This window comes from Boleophthalmus pectinirostris, unplaced genomic scaffold (genome assembly GCF_026225935.1).
Source record: "Boleophthalmus pectinirostris isolate CB_2022bp ecotype Guang Dong unplaced genomic scaffold, ASM2622593v1 HiC_scaffold_13, whole genome shotgun sequence".
Lineage (NCBI taxonomy): Eukaryota > Metazoa > Chordata > Actinopteri > Gobiiformes > Gobiidae > Boleophthalmus > Boleophthalmus pectinirostris.
The window spans coordinates 19,630,602-19,651,425 of record NW_026571036.1 but is presented as its reverse complement, the minus strand read 5'-3'; the positions used below and the strand labels follow the sequence as shown (position 1 = coordinate 19,651,425).

Below are 20,824 nucleotides of genomic sequence, written 5' to 3'. Positions count from 1 at the left end.
AGATTGTAATAAATATCATTACTGCAGAGAGACAAAGCAGGGAGACCCACTACTCCTACACAATCTAACAATCAATCAAGCCTCACTCCTCTCACTCTCTTTCTTTCACTCTCTGTTTCTCTCTCTCTCATGCCGCCTGGTTACGCTGCAGAGGAGTTTGACATGACAGAATTCAGATCAATCATGGAATACTTAAACTGTCTATTGAATGACTGCACCAGCACCACACACGTCCATGCTTACAAAGCTCTTTAGTTACAGTAGCAATTTGCTTCAGCCATAATTTAAAAGTAAATGTATTGACAATTCAGTAAATTTGTCAGCTACAGTGCACTTACAAATAGTCTAATGAAGTACATTTCGCCTTGATATAATTTTAGAATAAATTATCAGAAGACCAAATTAACCTTATTAGACTATTACAATAAATATTACTACTATCTATTTAAATAATTCTAATTTTGAATAGCAATTTCTACTTCTCTCTAATTTCTTCTTTTCTAAATTGTCTTAAAATGTTACATACCCATCAGCGGCAGTGATTTTCATGCACCATATCCACAAGTTGCAAATATTACTGTTTTAGCCCAAAAAAGCCAGAGAGACCTCAGTTTACCCTTTTAACGCTTCATGATTAAAGCTTTATACCAATTTTCACTGCCAATGTAACTTTAATTATAAACCTAAACAACATATACAAATACATGCAGTTTTGTGTATACGTTGTCAATACTAATGAATGAATATTATGCCTACCACCTCTCAGTCTGCTATCCTCAGTTATCCCCAGGGCGTTTGGACTCTGTCCGTGTGACGCTACTGCTCCTCTGCCTCTGCACACCTCTCTCTCTTCTTCTTGTCAAGATGCCGGTAACTCTGCCTCCTCCCTCCCTCCTCCTCCCCTCCTCACCAAAACCAGCCCAAACCCCCCTGTCCCCTCTGTGTCGCCATAGCAACACGCCTCTAACATCCCAGAGCAGCCAGCCAAAGTGCTGTGCTCAAAGCAATGTGTGTGTGTGTGCGCGCGCCTGTATGTGTGTGTGTGTGTGTGTGTGTGTGTGTGTGTGTAGGGCTCTAATGTAATTACAGTTGCTGCAGCTCAGGATTTTTCTTTTTGGTCTAGAAAAAATGAAAAGCCTGAGCGGGTGACAAGGGATTCACGCTGTGCTGTGTTTTGTGTTACAAGATTTGAAATTATACTTTGTAATCTCCACTGTAAACACAGACAACAGGAATTAAATTTAGGATCCAAAATGTATAGCACATAGTATGATATGTGTAATAATCAAACAAAGCTTCTGCTGTATCACCTCCATGTTATTTTGGCCTTGATGTGCTGTCTTAATTTCACTTTAACCATTCATCAATCTCACACTGAAGGACAATATACAAATACGATGGCTACTTGAAAATAGCCTGTATTTAACAGGAATTGTATTGTAATCTAATTGGTTTTGTCAGTAAGGTCTCTTGTGTTGTTAACTTGCTAACACTTATTACGAAACTTAAAGATAGAGTCCATAGACAGTCCATCTTAACTGCATGGAGATGTTATTGCTTTGCCTAGAATAATAGGCCTACACAGTGTGGCATTAAAGTTATCTGTCTCCATGTTACAGGTCAGATCTGGGGAGACGGGAGTAACAATGCCATTTTGATCAATCAAAACACCTGTAGTGAAATAAGAGCTTTTTAAAAGACATACTGTGGAACATTCCAGGTAAAACATAACATTAACATGGAGACACAAGTAAGTGGTGGATATTCCCTTAGAAAAGTTACATTGTACGCTTTGAAAGCGCAAATAAATTGGATCAGGTATTGAATCAAGTATAAAGAATACTGACTAACTAAAACCAATAAACAATTCAAGAAAGACTGCGGTGTGGACAGTGTGAGAGCCCCTGCCTTTTGAACATAACTTGGATCTCAAATGGTTTGAGGGTCTTTTAAAATAATTTTAGATTTTCTCAAAAAGGTGAAGGAATTGATTTCCCTGGAAAATCAAAGATGTGGTGTTGCCCTGCATGATAGCTCTTCTATTTTAGTTTGTGATAAAAGATCAAAAATAATGTCAGGCTTGGATGTTTTTATGCCTTATGTCAGCTGAGGTATGCAGGTGTGTCAACCTCACTCACCAAAAGGCCCAGAGAGTGCCTGCTATTCCAATGCCAATATTAAAAAACATACAATTCCAGCCAACAGATGTAAACTTCATGCATTCCCTCACTGCTGCTCATTGATTTGTTTTGCTCAGGTTTACAGTGAAAAGGGGAGCTTGTGCAGGTTTTGCTTGCATGGGTTTCCACACTCAATCAAAATGAGGTTAACCTTTGAGGGGGGATCAAGCGGGTGCTGCGGGCGTGTAAAGGGATTTGTCAAGAGTCCAATGCAGGAAGCACAGCTACACTTTAACCACCTGATGTGACAGAGCAGACAAATCACAGCGTTTATTACACACAGGCGCACAGGTCATCGTGAACAGGACAAAGGAAGGTGCAGGACAGTTAGATAGCAATTGTAAGGGGAGCTGGATTCACTGTTTAGTCATGAGTTTCAGTTGCAGATGCAGACAGTTCTGAAAATAATGCCCTGTGTTTTTTTGTTTGTCTTCATGACTGATATGATACAGATTTATTTTTTATTCAGAGCGATAAACTCTCCCAATTCTGAGACTGATGGTTAGACAATTTGGTTTATGTTCCACAAGGTTATATAAAACACTAACCTAGCTCACGCCAGACTGATATATGTGTCGCACTGTGTAGAATGGAGTTCAACACATAATCAGTCTGAAATGGCTCTCACTGAAAGTGATTTTAAAACACAGAACATCATGATGATTTTTTGAATCTGATTGGTCAAAGCTTCACAAAAGCAGAACAAGCCAAAAATCTGACTTTAGTTACATCCAGTTGCCTGTCCACAAATGCACTAAGCATATACCTTCTGCAGATTTTTCCCAAACAAAATACTCTGTTTTGATGCTAATATAGGCTGAAGTATGTAGAGTTTGTGAACACACTACCTTGGTTAATAAAACCTGAAATTAATTTAAAACTATATGTTATTGCCTATAGTGCATAATAGTGTAGCCTATTCAGAGGACGTTTTAAGAAGCAACTGAAGTACTAGTGCTAATGTCCTCTACACAGGTTATGTTAAACACTGGTCACCCAGGTTCAGTTGTGATTGTAATTCCTGTTTTAAAACCATAAGAGTGCAGGCTACATACAGAAAAATCAAAACAGACTAAAGAAACAGTCACTAAATGGTGTGTGACAAATCTTCAGTAATTCAGAACCCTGGTTTAATTTGAGCTGACTGTGAATGCAACTGTGTGTCTTTAAAAGAGTCATAAATCACAAAAAGTAATTATGAATCCAGATTAATTCAGATCTTCCCCCTAAATCAGTGCCACCACATCACGCAGCAGTGCAGATAATGATCTTTAGCTTAAAAAGGGAGAGGATATGAGAAGCAAAGTCCATTAACAACTGCCTAACAGTGCTATTTTTCAGTCTGCAAATCAAGGCTAGGACGTGCCCCACTGCGCCACCGCACCCAAACACAACACATTTGGAACAGTAGCTTAATTTGTTTATGGTTAATTAAGCAATTAGGCACTCACTGAACCCCTCTGCTCAATTTCACGCCACACAATGCTAACAGATATCAGCCTGACTTTGTAAATGATTTGAAGTCAGTGGGAGGCTTCAGTAATGGCCACAGTGATACAACAATGATCAGTAGCGATTAGCATAACTTTATTAATGTCTTTGGGGGGTGGAGATTTGTATTCATTTTCACTTTTGAGGAGGAGTGTATTGGAATGGGTTTCGCTAATAGGACGCAGAACATAAGAAAAACAAAGTGGTTGCTTTGCCGACGGAGAAATAATTGCATTTTAAGACAGAAACTTCAAAGGACAAACCCACCCCCCACTCGGAAGCAGAGCACATTGAAGTCGATGGAAAAGCATATTTGCTGTTTTCTCTCTAATCAATGTTGCCGTGTAACAAACCGCCTGAATTTATTTACAGCTCAGGCAGGGGTCGCCATGGTAACAGACGGTGAAATCGGATCCTGCGCCAAAGTCGTGTGGTAAGGTGGGAATAAATAAACACATAAGCAGCAGCCGAGTGAGTATTAAATGGGCCTCTTCAGATTCACACACACACACACACACACACACACACACACACACACTGATGGCCCCTCCTCACATCTCCTCTGAGGCCCCTCTTAACACAGCCCTGCTCAAGAAAGGCAAGGTGAAGTGCTCTGCTCTCTTTAACAGCAGAGGGTCAGAGGAACAATGAGAATATTTCATAAATCACATTAATATGCAAGACACACCATGGAAAGCTTTTTAATATATAAAGAGTTATGGGATGTGCCGCTTTCTTAGGGAGCTTCTAGACTACAGGGCGCTATAGGCGTACCATAAAATACAAGGGACACTCATAGGAGTTTTAGTTCCCCTTGCGAAATGGTAACATCCCACAGTGTACACCTAATCGTAATATTAAAAATTCAGGTCCAGTCAAATGAAGCTCACAGAGGCTGTTAGTTATGAGGTAAATTTGGAGCCAAATTCCATATTAAGAATAGGAATTAATTTACTGACAAAACAGTGAGAAAAAAACAAAACATAAACAGGATCATGTGAAGCTGGTTAATACGAACAGTTTAAGGCCAAAATGAGGAGCCTGACAGAAGAAGTTACAGAGAGAGGGGCAACAGTTTCTCAATACAATACATGAAGCGTGGCCATGCTTACTTCCTATTTGGAATGCGGCGGTTAGCGGGTTAGTTTTGTCCATTTCTATATACAGTCTATGGTTCAGAAGACAGTTGGCATATACCTTAGTAAACCTACTCCGATCTCTTTATAAATGGCATGAAAACAAAGAGGTTCTCAAAGCTGGAGTACCTGACTTTTTTTCTTGAAATTGAGTAAATTGCCCTCAACCCCAGAGTAGGTTATAAAAGCAGCACTTTGTGTCAGAATCAGATTGTTACATACTGTCTGTAGATATGTTACTTTGTCCTGTTTTGGATGACTGTGCAATGGAGGCCCACACTTTCTTCTCTGAAACAAACTGTACATGTACAAGACAAAATCATGCACAATAAAACTATGTGCCAAAGGGCTGTAGAGAGAGCTAGAAACAAGTTGATGCCAAAGGAAAATAGGCCCATCTACTTCCTCCTTGTAGGTACCCATCTTTAGAATATAAACATTGAGATTACAACCCATGAACCCATTGTATTTGCTGACATCTTGAACATAGTACCTGTCCCGCTCTTGACCTCCATGACGATAGAGACGCAGCTGGAGCCGCACCCCTTTAGTGAGGACACCTGGCAGCCAGGACACAGGTGGAGGAGCATGGGCCAATAAGGGATTTAAGTCAAGATTTAAATCCCGCCCTCCGCGGGGTCTCATGCCCACTTCATTGGTCTGTCAAATACATCTCTCTGCAGGTGGCAAAATAAAAAATAAAAAAATTATTCACTTTATTACCATAATATATGCATCTTTTACACATTCAAACTGACCAGAATAGAGGAAAAAGAAAAAGAGAAACCTAGCAAAGACCTGGCAGGCAAGGAAAATGAAACAGTGGAGTTTGTTTAACAATATTTGAAGGTCAAAGGATAAAACTGGGGAGGGATACAGCTGTGCTAAGGATAAAAGTATCATTATGCTGTACAGTGAATGCAGTTAGCCTCGCGGGGCTGGATTTAATGGTTAACGGAGCTAAAGAAGCTTTTAGTCTCATCTGCAGTGAACAAAGCCAAAGAGAGGAGAGCTGATGAAAAGACAGGCTTTTTGTCCCTGTGTCATTATAGCTATAGGAGGAAGACCCTCATAAGATTTCTTCATCATTGTCAGGATAACAAGCAGAGTAGATTTCCACTGTATATGGTGGGTAAATGAATGACTGAGTTTCAAATAAGTAATAATGAAGAAACATATATCTGTCCATCTATATTCTTAATTCATTACATGAATTCAAATTAATTTAGGACCTTGATGATAGCCTTTCATGATTGAGGGTACTCAGAACTGTCAAAAAACTCTACTTAATATCTGTGCAACATTATGAAATAGCTCTATCATGTCTGCAGTTCTCTTCCTGAACTCATTCCAGTTTGATGAAATCATGTGCAACCTGCAGCCTCCCTTAGCCGCAGGTTGGGACCCTCTTCATCTGAGAGCTCTGGGTCCCAGGGGAGATTAGAAAGTTTTATCTGGCATTTTACAAAAGCACTGGTGCCTGGAGCACTGTCAGCAGAGCTGCTGTTCGATGGTTTCTAATGACACTGAACAATTATCACATCAATAAAGTCCTGTTTGTACATAGGCCTGTTAGATGTAGCATTAGTACACAGCATGGAGATGGAAAGAAGACATGTATTAATCTAGAGATTTAACAAAAAAACAAAAAAAATGGCTATAGTGTAGGCCATGATAACTTGCCCTGATGAATAAGTAGGCCTACCCGTGGGCCTGTGTCTCTACACTATCTCCTGTAAAACATGATAGGTTACTTTTTTCAACTGCTGAAACCATTTTTTTTTTTTTTCTTTGATGATGAAGATTATAGGGTGACCACGTAGACCTATTTCTCTGTTATTAAGGATGAGCCTAAAAGCATAAAGCCCTGAAGACCTAATAGAATTCCAGTGTCAAGTTCAAGTTATGCGATAAAATAATTCCACTAAATCCACAAAATAAATAAATAAATAAAAATATAGGCTAGTCTATGATAATGAGCCTTTTCGTTTTGGAGTATTTACAGATATTGTACTTGCTTCCCACTGTGAAAATACCAGACATGAGTACTATTTCATGTTTCATCCTCGCAATTGCACTAACTTTAAATGACAAATCAGATGTTTCGTCCAGTTACTTTTTACTTAAGTTACATGAGGAGTAGTTTGCCCGAATACTTTGACTCTCAGCTACTAAACACATTTTTTGGCCGTAAAACCATGTAAAACCGCGTAAAAACCATGTAAAACCCGGACAGCAGGTGACAATAATGAAATAAACATTGGAGACATTATTTTACCAACATTTTTGTATTTATCACTTGAAGCAGCTCATAAGTAGCTCATAAATAGCTTATAAATAGTTCATAACTGTCCTAAATCATTGTGTTACATACACTGAGTGTAAGGCAGCATTGCAATAACGTAATGCATTAATGATCTAATACACTTATTTGAGTCACTATTTACAGATATTGTGCTTCCTTCCCGCTGTGAAAATACCAGACATGAGTACTATTTCATGTTTCATCCTCGCAATTGCATTAACTTTATATGACAAATCAAATGTTTCGGCCAGTTACTTTTAACTTAAGTTACTTGAGGAGTACTTTCCCCGAATACTTTTACTCTTAGCCATTTAACACATTTCTTGGACTTCTACTTTTTACTTAGACTTGAGAAGAATTGAAGTAACGTTACTCTTACTTTAGTACAACATCAGTGACAGCAACATTGACTGTAACAGGTAAGTTAGTTAGCTTACTATTACTCAATACTACTACTGAGAGTCTGTTTCGTGGTACAGTAACTTAATGCTGTGTGACTGTGTGCCCATAGACAGTTTATGAGTTCGTCTGAAGCGCAGGAGTTTTCCTGTGATCCTGTTTGTAGATGGAGAAGCCTTTACCTGTGACGACGAAGTCCATGTGTCCACTGCGGCTGATGGAGACACGCTTTACCGGGGTGTGAAGATGAAGGTAATAACGATAGGCCTAACATGGCAACATAGTCAGCATAGTCCACAGGCCTAATGAATTTCATTAAGTTGATGCCTCATTGAAGTGAGGGGAGAATTATATGTGTATTAACAGTCCTATAAGTTAACTGATAGGCTATTAGGCTACAGGTTATTATTCTGAGCGTAAAATATAAGAGAATAAAACCTTTAAATTACAAAACCCAATGCACTATTCGGTCATTTAAAAGTTGTTTTTTATTTGAAATGATTTTTAAATACAAATAATATATTTTTCATTTACAATGACTGTTCCTTTGTAAACAAAAGTGGGAGATATTTGTTGTTTTTTTGTCCAAAGTCTGGACATAGAGGCGTGTTGGGTTCTGGTGGCATCATACTGTAATAATCTCACTGCAGTTTTTCCACACAGCGCAGTCACTGATGCTACATTCTACTGCAGAGCGCTAAATACTTGGAGTACAATGTTACCTGCCCTGACCATCATCACTGTATGTAGGGTAGAGAAGCCTTTCCCTTCCTTTAGACATCACACAACAATAAAGGCAGAGTAGGCCTACATCACAATTAGCCTATATTAAGAGTGAAAAATCAAGCATAACAGTGAACTGTCAAATGTGCCATATGCAGTGATGTCTTTACAGAGCTGTACAGAAGCTCTGAAATGAGTGGAAACCAAGTTGAGAAACATTTAAAACCAAACATGTATGATGTTTTAACAATTTCCCAAAATACATTAACAAAATGCAGTATAGATGTGTGTCTGAGTATGCATGTTCTCATTGAAATAGAGCAGCTGTTCCTATTAGTTTGAATTTCCGTGATGAATGCTCCCTTGTTCACTTGTTGAAGGTGAAAGACTAATGATATGTACCTTAAAATGTTTTGAAATTAAAATGAAATACTGTTTAACCATTTCATGTACTCCACAAAACATATTGGTGTCATATTTATAAGGCCTTTTCGGACAGTATAATTGGAATGTGCTACAGTTGAACTAATGAATTACGTTTGTACATTTATAGTATACATGTTATGCATCAGTATCTAAAACCATTTTTATAAGAAAACAAATGACAACCAACCCTGACACATTTTTATGACCATTCTAGTAGGGATAATCAGAGTTAAAAAGAAAAGCATAAGGGCATGAATGAAATGGGGTGAAAATGACTGACTGGAAGTTGCATGTATCAGTTACGTTTTCTTTTGTAGAAAAGCGACTGGTTGGTGACACAACAAAAATATATATTGAAAAATCAAGCCTGAAATGTCGTGATCCCTGACAAACAGGGCTAAAGCTTGACTTCTGCAGTTCCATTTACAAAAAGCATCATTGGTGTGGAAAAAGTTGGTGCAGAGATTTGAAATTCAGAGCCAGATCCATTTTACAGATAGAGGTGGTGGGTCTTTGTTATTTTTTGCAATCACAATTATCAGTAATACATCCCCTTCTTCCCTCTATAGAGAAGAGCAGTAATGATAGGTCCTCCAGTCCACAGTGTGTCACTCTTTCACACCTGTACAAATACAAGTTCACTAACACACACGCACGCACTCATAACCACTCGTACACGGCCTGGTAGTTTTCACAGAATTATTTTCCACCAGCGACAGACTGGGAGTGAAAAAGTCATTGTAGAAAAGGGACGTGGGAACAGTTCATATTTCTGTAAAATGATGGAGGAAGAGTGCTGTGTGTGACTGTCCCAGGACGCTCTGATGATGTCACTAATGTGGGACAGAGATTCAGTCATTGTCCTCCTCCTCTTCCTCACTGTCCTCGATGCCGTCGCTCTCTTCAGGCTCCTCGTCTTCATCCTCTGTGTCTGGGATGTCCCACTGGGGGTGGTCTAGGATCGCCCTGGCTTCATGTACTTCCAGCTGTGGAAACAACAATATTAATGAAGAAACAACTATTCTATTTAATGAAGTGCAATGTCTTTATTAGTATGTAACCAATGCCCCAATATAGGCAGCATGGTGACACAACAAGAATTATTACCTCTCATTCGCTAAAACGAAGAAGAGAAAACTAATTCATCTAAACCCAGTTACCCACTGCCCCAGACAGGCTCTCGATACGGCACGGTGTGTCAAATGCAAAGACCCAACTTATCCTACATGGACAAAAAAAGTCAACACATACAAAAACATTTCCTCTCACCTTCAGTGGTTTAATCAAATCCAGGCCCATGTAGGAATCAGACCGCAGGATGACAGAATATTGGTAGTTGCCCGTTTTGGAGGGGGCTGGAAACTTCAGCTCCACCTAAGGAAAAAGAATAGACACACAGTGCAGCTGATTATCATAAAGTACAACTCATATTTATCCACTGAGCAGAGGTGGGTGAGTAATGTGGAGTAATCTGTCATGTTGTGATGGGTTTCATATGTAAATATTAGTCTAAAATGCCTAGCCTGTGATTACCAGGTTATTCGCTTTCATATGGCAAACAGCTAATTACCAGCAGAATGGTTAATTATTATGCAGTGTCTGAGCGTCAAAAAAACTGTGAAAACTGCTGTAAAGAAAGAGGGCCTCTATCTGCTCCACACGCCTGTCAAACACACATCAGCAGTCACACAAACAAATGTTATACATGGAAGGGTCACTTCTTGTGTTTCAGAGTGGAAATAGGCCACATGAGCCTCATTAAGCATATTTACAGCTGTCAGACCTCATATTCACAATGTTCCTCCAAAACCAGAGGTGTGATAATGACAAAGGGTTGCCTAGCAACAGCTCCTGTGTCAAATGACTGTACTCAGGAAACTAGAACTAACTCCTCTCCTGCAGATTACAGTATCAATATCAGAACAAAGGATGAACTGTAATTGATCACCCTCATGCTCACTTGCTCACTACTCAGGCTCAAAAGACTCCATAGATGCATTTACACGGAACAATTACAGGCATGTAACCTGTAGCAGAGAGGCAGAGTCAGCAGCACTCACCTCTTCTGTGTCCTTTAATGTGCACACATGGAAGGGCATGGACACCAGAGTCTGGTCTCTGCGGTCTGCGATGTAAAGCCACCACCACTCCTGCTTCTCCTCAGGGAAGTACAGGCTGTAAACTGGGTGAGTCACCTTTGACTTAGTCTCCAGCAGAGCGCGCTCTCGCCGCTGGATGCTCTGTTGTAACGCCTCCCACTCCTGGCATGGATTTACACAGAAATGATCAGCTTCGACCTGATAACTGACTAAATGGTTTTTGTAGTGAATTCAGTGTATTTTCTGACCTCTTCGTCGTCTCCTGCCATCTCATCAGCCTCCGTGTCACTCTGTTTGTCACTGTCTTCCTCTCTTTCACTAGGAGAGTCTTTATTGGCTTCACCCTCATCAGATTCACTGCCTCTGTCTGAAGCCTCATCCTCCTCTTCCTTTGCTGCTGCTGCTGCTGCTGCTGCTGCAGCTGCAGAGGTCCCTGCTGCCACTTCCTGTGGATATTTATAAACAAATGTATTAACAACAAACCCTGACATATGTAAAACCATGTGACAACATGTGACTCACATTCCCTGCAACATTGCCATTTGCCTGTTTTGTTTTGGAAGCTGCTGGAGTGGCCTTCTTCTTGGTTAATTTCTTCTTCTTGGACTTAGCTGTCTTTTTAGCCCCTTTGTTCTTGTTTTGCCAAACTTTTGTTTTTGCTTTATTTGCATCTCCCTGTTGCAAAAATAATATATCACACATAAAATTAACTATAATGTATAAGCGAAACAGCAACAGAAATGTCTTTTCCTTACCGCTTCCTCTGCATTGGCTGCCTCTTCTCCTGGACATGGTGTGGACTCCTGCTCCTTTTCAAATACCTCCTACACAAATAACAGTTCATTTAAAATAGTAGTCTAGCACACTCTAGTGGTTGTTCATAAAAGTGAATATTGGTGAAACAATTGATGAAAAGGTTTATGTAATAATGTTGTATAATATTATATTTATACAAATGTTATAGTTACTTACTGCCATCCGTTTTCTTGTTAGTGTGACTGTAACCGTGACAATGGAGCCTGCCGTGATGTTATTACTGTCCTCATCATCAAGAACTAAAAATGAAAAAGATCAACTGTATTATTTTTGGCACTGAGAGACTGGGAATGACTTCATAAGGGCATGTAGAGTTAAGAAGGCTGTGTAGACACTGTAAAAGACCTACCCTGCAGTTTAGTGTCCATGGTGATGTGAGGGAAGCTGCCGAGCACAGCCATCACTTCGTCATACTTCTCCTCCCCTAAAAAGCGCAGCATATTGCGCCTGTCAGAATCCTTGAGGCTCACCAGGTCCTGGAGTGTCCTCACTTTATACTACAAACACATACAACGTGTCACTGAGATCATCACACACGTAACACTTAAACCACAGACTGTTCTGGTACAGTTCAGATGCAGTACCTTCTTTGAGATGCAGAAGCGCAGATGCTCCTCCTCAAAGTGGGGCAACTGCAGCAGAGGAGACTTGGACTCCTGCAGACCTTGCACTATCATCTGGGTCAGCTTCATACAATTCTCTATGGTCACCAGTCGAGGAGCATGAAAACCTACAAACACCAAAAAGCATTACTCCAGGAGTACTTGCATAGAAACATGTATTGTTGATGTGTGATTTACCTCCTCTGCTGTTAGCCATCATAGTGAGCTGACAGCCCACATTGATCATCTCCTGAAGAAGAGCAGGACTTTTCCTTGTCACAAACCTCTGATCTGAAATAACACACATGTTGTGTTATGCTATGCCAAAAATATACAAGAGGGTTCCTATAGGTTTCTTCAAGATAAATTCAAGTCTTTTAAAGATTATTTTAAGACCATTTAAATAAAAAAAAATATATTTCATTATTTCATAGACCTACTGGCAAAGAAAAACAAAATTCTTGAATTTGTGCTAATGTATTTCTTAAACAAAGGAAGTAGAGGAATAGAGACTCTTCTCCATAACCCCAGCATGAAATGGATCGCTTGGTAATGTAAAAACCAAGGTTAAAAAACAACATAATAGCGTAAGTCAAACTTTGTATTCTGCTGAGATTTTCTTTTTTTTTTTTTTTTTTTAACAAGTTCGGAGGATTTTGACCCAGGGCTGCTTTGTGTTCTCAATTATTGGTTCCGCCGCTCTTTATTTAAGTGACGTTATTTAACCAAATAATGGTGGTTGACAAATTAAATTTTTGACGAAAAATGCGATACGGAGAAGTTACATACTGCACAAATTTTAAGACCCAGATATAAAAATTCAATACATTTTCAAGTCTTTTTAAGGTATTATTTCCAAATTCATGAATTCAATGCTTTTAAGACTTTTTAAGACACCGTGGGAACCCTGAAGACAGTCGTTCCACCCTCACCTTCTTCTAGCTCTTCGGAAACATCCATCCTTGATAAGTGAGCCAAAACTAAGACCCTGGCCTTCAAGCTGTAAGGATAACAGAAAGGAGGCTCCTTCTTCTTCACATTGATATTTCCTAATTCACGGATGAGCTGCAAAGCAAACAACATATTTGAGATAATCCATGTTTCATTATTTTTAGTGATTCAGTTAGAACTGTTCCACTTTTTACCTGTGGCACTACGATGTTGTCTGTTGGCCGTATAGTAGCTTCTTTATTGCTGCGGGGGTCATACTCCAGTGCAGCCGTTAACACCATGATTAAACCTGCAGGTAAGAACATAAATGTCAAAAGCATTAAAAGAAAATATTGCCTTTACCAAAGCCTGCAACAGAATGGACACTCACGCTTCATGTTCATGTTGGGTGTTTTGTACATAAAATGCATAAAAAGCTGAGTAGTGTTGATAAGAATCTGGTCTCCACTGTAGCGTATGGAACGGTACCACCATGTCCCCTATAAAAAGTGATATATCAATTAAAGACATAAAAAGAATTACTAAACATTGCAAATTCATTTGTTTCTAAAAACTTACCACAACAACAGGAAGGATGACCATAAAAGCCAGTCCATAGACTAAAAGGACCTAAAGAAGAAAGACAAAAGAGTGATCAACCACAAAGTCAAATAGAATCAAATGGAAAAGAACACATGAACATTTCCATGAATATAGTTAATTGTACCAGCATTGAGTTCTTCTGGTCTACAATCCAGGCAGGCAGTGCAATACCAAAGCTAGTTGCTAAAAAATGAAAACAGAGTTTTAATTAGATCGATAACATGAACAAGGCAATAATCTTTTGTAGTCTTTTCAAGAGTATTTCTATGAGTATCCTCACCTCCTGGACCATCTGGATTACCATAGTTTATCCAGTTTAGACGTGATTGTTCATTGGTTAAACTAGTTAAAACAATGAATGCAGCATTAGCCAAATGGGTTTTGCTGTGAAATTGTCTGGAGGCAAATAGCACTTACGCAGCATAGGCTTTGGCAATCCTCATGAAGGTAGCCTCATCACCTCCTCTATCAGGGTGGTATTTGAGAGACAATACACGATATTGTTTCTTGATTTCTGACAAAGAGGCTTCCTGATGAAAAACAAAAGCATCTGTACAGTGGTGTATATGATATATAATATGCAGCAGAATGGATCAGACCAGTGTGCTTGGTTTGTTCTTACCGGGTCCAAGTTAAGGACTTCATATGGATTATACTCCTGGTATTCTCGGTCCAGCTTGGACACCTTATAAGCTAGTAATATGAACACCACCCATCCAAATAACAAGGCAGCTTTCCTGCAGACACAAAAAAAATATACAAAAAATATAGTTTATAGACAATAGGCCATTATTTATTTTAATTTTGCATAGACATAAAAATACAGAAGTAGAATATTATCATTTTATGGAAACTGATTCCACCTCAGTTACACAGTATCTGTTGCCAGGACAACTATTCATAAGCAGAGTTGTCTGAGAAGTTCAACCAGAAAAATGAATGATGGATTGTGGTAATAAACAGCAGCAGACAGTGAAGAGGAGCAGAGTGAGGAAGAGCAGACAGATTCTGTAATTTGAGAGGAGACTGGGGCGCTCAAATCCACCAGAGCAGGGGAACGATTCAATGTGGCATGTCAGTATTACACCAGCTGATAATAATGGCTTGTGCAAGTGTGAAAACTATAGAAAGAACAAAGAAATAACACTTTCATAAAAATAACAAAACACAAAACTTAATTTCTCACAGGGGAAAGAGGCAGTCAGGTAAAAAAGTCATCCTTACAAATTGTCAACTACCAAAAGGTTAGTCAAACATAAAGACTGAATTGGTCTTGCTATATTCATTGTAATGGAGAAACACTATAATAACAATGACCATATATCTAATGACAAAGGCAAACAATAAGTACCAGCATCCACTATAAACAAATGTAGTTATGGAACAGATTTATTTTGTATGTTCTATGAAATTCAGCAGCAAAGCAAATAGAAATGGAAGCTAGCCAAATGCACTACTTAATTTTTCATACGAATAAACCAAACAACAATGGAGGTAGAGTTTCAAATCCATTACCAGGTATCAAAACGTATTTTCTTGGAAAGAGAGGATGTCAAAAGTAGAACGAGTATGGAATTATATACTATATTCGCAAACCCATATTTAATAACAGAAAAACACAGACCATGAAACTTACTTTAATGTTGGAATAATACTTTGCTGGGACTTCATAAGCCTCAGCCGATACCACAAACACCTGCCATGGACCCTCCGCAAGCTTTTGAGGCGAAGTTGTTCTGGGAAAAACAAATTCAAAGCAATGTAAATGTATTCACAATATGTTATTTACTCTACTTATCAGTTTTCACACACACTCTAGCCCCAATGTACATGCTTAGGAGCTGCTCTGTATAGCTACGTATGCACTGACAGTCTTTGTTGACCAGCAGCTGTGCAAAGATAAGACTGTAATAGGAAGATACAATAAAAAAAAAATATATTCATACGCTGCCCTGTGCTCTTTGTGTCCCTCTTGTAATTGCAACGAGTGGAGAGGAGAGGTCAATAGGGCGAGATAAAAGAGTTGCTAAGGGGAAAATAGGTACATTCATTAAGGTGCAGTGTCAACACGTAGAAATCTTTAGCATAAACGCTACACTGTTAGTGCTAAACTTGCTAAATCACTCCCCAAATGGTCTATCAGAACACTGACCAGATAATAAACAGGACGCTAATAAGTTTGATCTTGGAAAATCAGAGACTGTGGTCACTTTGTTAGCCAAGTTATTGGGCAGCCAGACAGCAGCAGCAGCAGCAGCAGGGCCTTACCAGCATTCTGATCCCGGGGCCAGAGGTAGTATGTGGCGGGGATCACAATAAGTCCGACAAACGACGTGAGGAAATAGAAAAATGTATTGCCGCTGTCATCGTACTGAAACTGTTGTCCGGCCATTTCGTAGCGGCGCTTGAGTCGCCCTTCTTCTCCGCCGCTACGCTTGCCCCTTCAAGCCCACTGTGAGCAAGTTGACAGAGCGTTAGTCACTAGCATCTATGCTAGCAGCAGCCTGATCATCGGTGTACGTGGTGTACGCATGCGTAATGCAACCGCTCTTCTTCTGCGAGAATCGCAGCACAGCACCGCTCAGAGGCCAGGGCTAGCGACACCCTTAGGTAACAAGATAAAACACCATTTATCACAACTATACATTTTTTGGGGATTTTAACATCCAAATATGTTCAAAGAAATGCATCAGAAACATTATTCAACCTCCAAACAGACCCATAGCACAGCACAGAACTCACTGCATGGGGAGACTGATTGGAGCATGGCTTGGCTGGTTGGCGAAAAACCCTGCATCTATAACAAAATCAAAGAGGTCAGTTTCAAAATTTTACCCAGTCAAAAAAAAAAAAAACTTAAAGAAAGATTCAAGACATTAATTACAACTGCGACTTCTGTCAAAGCGACACTGAAACAATCACTCACCTGTTCTTCCATACATACAGTAGAAACCTTTGGACAGACATGCAGCAGTTCAGCCAGACCAAAATCTGTATGTGAAGATATGCGATCAGCTTCCAGGAAAGTGACATCCTGTTCTTCTTCAACAACCCCTCCATTCCCAAAGATCTCTGCCTCACTCTCATCATAGTTAGTTAGTCATATCATATACACAGAACAAAATGCACTCAAAATAAACCAAATGCTCACCACTATAATATAATAACTGAATATTTTGATTCCCTCGGTTATCCCCTGCCTTGTTGACTATGAATTTGAATATGTAATACTCAAATTATAATAATACTCAAATAATATGTAATACTCAAATAATAATAATCTATAACATGTTTTGTAATTTTTGTGTTATATCCTCTCTTTGATTAGTGGTCTAGAATTGGATGATGTCCTTCATCATTTCAGATGGAGGCGAGGGGTTTCAATCTAAAATTATGTTTAAATGAATACATAATATTAAATCCCTGTGTCAAAAAAAAAAGTATAGAATCCTGTGTCAAAAAAGGTGTTAGCCCTGTAAACATGCCATATTAATCTTAATCCTTACAATTTACAACACAATGACATCTTTGTGATTGAATCATATGGGTGAAATAAAGGCACCACTTTCTGAAGACTGACTCACTTCAATTTATTCATGCTGACAGATCATTTTCATGTGGAAAGACCCAGAAATAAAGAGTTATCTATAAATCATGAACACAAAACTTCCTTATTAATGTCTGGTCTCATCAGATCTCAGAAGCTAAACATAACAGTGGTACTTGGATGGGAGGCCGCTGGGAATGTCAGGATCCACAATGTGACAACAGTATCAAAACTGGAAATGAACTATTGTTCATTTCCTATGAAAGTAGTATATGTGTGAGTGTTGTGCAGCCTCACTTCCGTCAGTCTACCTTAGGGCTGTAGCTTACTACCACAGAGTATGGAGTGAACAAATGATGCACACAATTGTAAAGCAACTTTGATTGTTTGGAAAAGTGCTATATAATGAAAATTATTATTATTATTATTATTATTATTATTATTATTATTACTACTACTACTACTACTACTAATAATAATAATAATAATAATAATAATGTTCAGATTAGCAATCTTCAATCTGACAACAAACAACAAATGACATCACATCTCATTGTTACAAATAAGATATAAAATTAAGCATCTCTAGGCCCTCACGCTCTCCTCGGGGTCACATTGACCCGAAGACATTTTTTTTCTTCCTTCCTGCTCTCTTGGGGACAATCAGACCCAAAAATGTATTTTCTTGCCTGGTGAGAATTTATTTGAAAATACATTTTTGGCTTTGACTGACCCGCCCCAAGACAGCGGGAAGGAAAAAAAAAAGTGAGCCCAAGGAGAGCGTGAGGGCTAGAATGTGGTCTGGACATGTAGAAGAAAAGAAAGTAAACATGCCATACATGATTAATATAGTACTTAAAAAGCGAAACAGTTCTAAATATGCACTCTTATGTCATCTAAAGGTTTGCGTTTCAAATCGGGGACAGTGGCATCTGATGCAGGGTATCCCACTGGAAGAAGCATCAGCAGTTTCTCATTGGCCGGTCGTTTGAGGAGCAGGCGAAGCTGGGGACCACAGTTCAAAGGAGTTGATGTAACTGTCACTAGACCCACATTCTGAAGGGTTGTACATAAAACAAACATCTAAGGTGAATATAAAGTACTTCATATACATAAGCCATGATGTGATTACCTGTAGCGCAGCCAACAGGATCCCACAGGATATGCAAACACTTATTTCGTTATAGTAGTGCGTCTTTTTCTTTCCATTTGGCAGAATTCCATATGTTTGTTTGAAGATGAGAACCAAATATGGAGCCACATCCAAATACTCCTTAATCCAATTTGTCCTGCATTTTAAAATATGATTGTTGTATTAATATAAGTTTAAAAAGTTTACTGACTCTGGCACATTTGGGCAAATTACAATATTTTTTGCAAAGTTTTATAATATTATGTGATAAGATACAAAGTTATAATGACAAATATTACCCTTACACATTCTAAGAAACAGATCAGCTCATTAGACCAAGTTTTATTTCAGCTGACTATAATGCCATGGGGCTCAAACCACCAAATGAAAGGTTAGTGAGCAACTGATGACCCAAGACTGAAATAATTCATTTCTATAAGTTACTCACTTAAGTGGGGCCAAATCGTTCACCCACTTGTCACCCATCCTCTGCCTGTAATTGACCTCCTCCTCTTCCTCAACAATGAGCCTGATCTGGTGCTTGGTTTCTGGGTCGGACACCACCACAAACGTCCAAGGCTCTGTGTGGGCTCCACTTGGGGCTGTGCCTATGTTTTAAATCAGAAGCATGTTAGTTTCTCTCTACACATTATTTGACCTCTTGTCACAGTTAAAAAGTTGAAAAGTATTATTTTTGTGCCTGCTGTGTGGATGACATTATCAATAACTTCTCTTGGGACAGGCTCAGGGCTGATGAAGCGCACACTCCTTCTCTGGTTCATGACGGAGTAGAAATCCTGGGACCTCTTCACCATGACTTCTTCAGGATACCGTGGGGGGGAGTATGGTACATGTGCTAGATCTTCTTCTTCATTGTGGTCCTCCACATCATCATCATCTGACAAAACAATATTATTTTAATGCAAGTAAGAGAGTCATACTATTAGAACAGTGGGACAGTCAAGACATGTACATTTAATCTATAAATATAAGAATTAAAAACATAGCATTATTTTGAAATCCAATGTTATCAAAATCTGTTCTGGTATCAATAAATACTCCAAATCAAATTTACTCAAAAATAAAAGCTAAAAAATATATATGTCACAAATACATCTGAACATAAGACTGTGATGTTGTTATTCATGCTCTGTGTAGGTTTAGTTAGAACTTCCTTCCTTAGTGCACATGAAACATTGTTTGATTTGGTATGGATTTAACTATGTGATCCTATCTTTGTTAATGAAGAAACCTTCTTTTTTTGAATGTGGCAACCCATTCACCTTGATTCACCAAGATGTATTCCTGTGATATTTGTGAGTTGACAAAGTTCACAAACTCACAAGAGTCGCACACATCAATCTGGCATGAGCCAGGCTAGCAACCCATGGCAAGCGTGTAAAATCCTAACTAAACCAAGCTGTTCATTCACTGCAAAGATATAGACTATATTTTTAGTGTTCAAATCTAAAAAACAATCCAAGTTTACTTGCCTTTCTCAACAATATCCGTATTATCCTGTAAGTCCTGGTCCACCCATGGTCTAAAGTCTTTAGGCTTTTCTTGCGTTTTTATTCCTGAGCTTTTTGATTTAACAAACATGAGGCCTATCACCAGACAAAGGACTGCTGCCAGCACAGGAGTGAGAGCTGAGAGGAGAGCCATGGCTGCTCATCTGGACCTGAGAGGACCCGGTAGAAAAACACTCTTATGTAACACTTTTGCTTTTGGGAGGGGGTTTAGGGCCAGCCCACCTTGTCTACAGTAAGGCTGTGATGTAATAGTTGTACAATAAGATACTAATAGACAAAAATGTCAAAGTCCTAGCATTCAAGTTAATCTTCAACTGACCTCAAATCAGGTCATTATTTTCTAAAGCCTAGCAGCTGTCTTCCACAAATTGTTTAAACGTACTTCAAAAGTGTATTACAAAACAGAAAGGTTATGAAGAATGGCCTTGCTATTCAGGTTAAACACATGCAATAAAAAAGAGATTTACAAAGGTGTAGGGTCTTAACTTAACTGTCTTAACTGGAGTCTCCACCTCCTGCCCCTTCACTTCAAGAAGGTCTGGCTGCAGCTTGAATCCATTAAAGTTGGATTATATTAGAGTTGTGTGGAGCGCCACTCAGGGACAAAAACATGTGACTTGCACTTTTCAAAATGACAAAGTACATATGATTTTCATAGCCTACGAAACGTTTTATTTTGACCACGAATGAATTTTGATTAAATAAGATTGTGTGTAGTGTAGTTTATAAAATGTTTTTACATTCTAGAATTTGTTCGCATATATATTTAGGGTACGATTTGTAGGGGGGCTGGGAGGTGTCATATCCCCCCACCTCTGCTAAATTATTTTAATATGAGGACAAGAACCTCATAGTGATGAACTGATTAATGAATAAAATGATTAACAACTGATAAACAATGGT

The 20,824-nt window shown here is 38.9% G+C and overlaps 2 protein-coding genes across 2 annotated transcripts; both read right to left on the bottom strand.

Moving 5' to 3' along the window:
• Window positions 1–7,981: 7,981 nt before the first annotated feature.
• sec63 (SEC63 homolog, protein translocation regulator) lies at window positions 7,982–16,228 on the bottom strand. Its single transcript, XM_020942072.2, has 20 exons — window positions 15,979–16,228; window positions 15,347–15,446; window positions 14,333–14,447; window positions 14,128–14,240; window positions 13,991–14,052; window positions 13,835–13,893; window positions 13,687–13,737; window positions 13,499–13,607; window positions 13,323–13,417; window positions 13,110–13,242; window positions 12,376–12,468; window positions 12,160–12,305; window positions 11,925–12,072; window positions 11,732–11,814; window positions 11,515–11,583; window positions 11,282–11,434; window positions 11,008–11,205; window positions 10,721–10,921; window positions 9,930–10,034; window positions 7,982–9,646 (listed from the first exon to the last, which is right to left on the bottom strand). Exons 1-20 carry the CDS (start codon window positions 16,100–16,102, stop codon window positions 9,512–9,514), a joined length of 2,292 nt encoding a protein of 763 aa, XP_020797731.2. The 5' UTR covers window positions 16,103–16,228; the 3' UTR covers window positions 7,982–9,511.
• Window positions 16,229–17,921: 1,693 nt separating this feature from the next.
• Window positions 17,922–20,055, bottom strand: iyd (iodotyrosine deiodinase). Its single transcript, XM_055149685.1, has 5 exons — window positions 19,883–20,055; window positions 19,090–19,287; window positions 18,838–18,997; window positions 18,390–18,546; window positions 17,922–18,313 (listed from the first exon to the last, which is right to left on the bottom strand). The coding sequence occupies exons 1-5, from the start codon at window positions 20,052–20,054 to the stop codon at window positions 18,131–18,133; spliced, it is 870 nt and encodes a 289-aa protein (XP_055005660.1). The 5' UTR covers window position 20,055; the 3' UTR covers window positions 17,922–18,130.
• Window positions 20,056–20,824: the final 769 nt, after the last annotated feature.

Excerpts from the sequence above, each read along its gene's own strand:
- iyd (XM_055149685.1), bottom strand. The coding sequence starts at position 20,054 with ATGGCTCTCCTCTCAGCTCTCACTCCTGTGCTGGCAGCAGTCCTTTGT. Across the intron at positions 18,998-19,089 it reads TAATGTCATCCACACAGCAG|GCACAGCCCCAAGTGGAGCC; the intron begins GCACAAAAATAA and ends TTTAAAACATAG. Across the intron at positions 18,314-18,389 it reads TCCTGTTGGCTGCGCTACAG|AATGTGGGTCTAGTGACAGT; the intron begins GTAATCACATCA and ends ACAACCCTTCAG.
- sec63 (XM_020942072.2), bottom strand. The coding sequence starts at position 16,102 with ATGGCCGGACAACAGTTTCAGTACGATGACAGCGGCAATACATTTTTC. Across the intron at positions 10,922-11,007 it reads TGGCAGGAGACGACGAAGAG|GAGTGGGAGGCGTTACAACA; the intron begins GTCAGAAAATAC and ends AATCCATGCCAG. Across the intron at positions 10,035-10,720 it reads CATTAAAGGACACAGAAGAG|GTGGAGCTGAAGTTTCCAGC; the intron begins GTGAGTGCTGCT and ends CTTTTTCCTTAG.